Here is a 1,146-nt window from a genome sequence, read left to right as displayed (position 1 = left end):
ATCTCAATCTCACAAAAACAAAACTTACGGGCAATCAAATTACTTCCAGCCGGCAAAATCACAGAAAGGGAAACCGGCAATAAAATCGAGTCAAGATGCAAGGCATCAAAATAACGCTCGATGGAGATCTCCACGACGACATCTACATGCGGCAGCCTCCCGGTTTCACCGACCCTAAACAACCCGATGCCGTCTGTAAATTGCAGAAGTCACTCTATGGGCTTAAACAAGCCCCAAGGCAATGATTCAATAAACTCACGACATTTCTTCAGACTCACGGATTCCGGTTTAGTCGTTCCGATCCTTCTCTTTTAATCTTTCACAAAGATAACATTCAAATATACTTCCTAATATATGTCGATGATTTCCTTGTCACAGGCAATAACGCCTCAGCAATCAAACAACTTCTTGGACAGCTACAAGCACAATTCGCACTCAAGCAGCTAGGACAGATTTCACTCTTCCTAGGCATACAGGTACTTCAATCTACAAATGGTTACTTTTTATCACAACAACACTACGCTACAAAACTTTTACATGATGCAGGCTATGCCGATTGCAATCCGGTACCTACTCCGATAACACCCTCGTCCAAAACGGATCACACGGCTAGCACACCATTTAATGATCCGACTCTCTACCGCAAACTCGCCGGCTCCCTACAATATCTGTCCATAATAAGGCCGGACATAGCTTTCGCTACTAACGTTGTCTGCCAGCACATGCAACACCCAACGGATCAGGACTTCAAAGCTCTCAAACGGTTATTACGCTACATCAAAAGAACGATCACCTATGGGTTGCCGATCAACACCGGCCCGCTGGAACTACGAACTTACACTGATGCCGATTGGGTGTTCGACTCGTCCGACCGAAAATCGATCTCCGGCTACTGCTCCTTTCTCGGTCCCAATCTAATCTCATGGACGATTAAGAAGCAAGCTACCGTAGCAAAATCTTCCACCGAAGAAGAATACCGTGCTCTCTCCGCCGCAACATCAGAAGTCATATGGCTTCGTCGTCTTGCCGAGGAACTCCACAACTCTCTCCAACACCAATTTACTGTGATAACACCTCGGCCAGAGCCATCGCCAAAAACCCGGTATTTCACGCCCGGACTAAACACATAGAGATCGATTATTACTT

At 46.0% G+C, this 1,146-nt stretch overlaps 1 protein-coding gene across 1 annotated transcript; it reads left to right on the top strand.

The window, feature by feature from the left end:
* Window positions 1–95: 95 nt before the first annotated feature.
* Window positions 96–1,102, top strand: LOC110115505 (uncharacterized mitochondrial protein AtMg00810-like; the record flags this gene model as incomplete). The annotated part of the gene is made up of 2 exons (XM_020848765.1): window positions 96–195; window positions 379–1,102. Coding segments are annotated over exons 1-2 (824 nt in total), but the record flags the coding sequence as incomplete, so codon positions are not given.
* Window positions 1,103–1,146: the final 44 nt, after the last annotated feature.

This window comes from Dendrobium catenatum, unplaced genomic scaffold (genome assembly GCF_001605985.2).
Source record: "Dendrobium catenatum unplaced genomic scaffold, ASM160598v2 original_scaffold_78752, whole genome shotgun sequence".
NCBI lineage: Eukaryota > Viridiplantae > Streptophyta > Magnoliopsida > Asparagales > Orchidaceae > Dendrobium > Dendrobium catenatum.
Note: the sequence above shows the minus strand (reverse complement) of the source record. Positions and strands in the feature narration are given on the sequence as shown.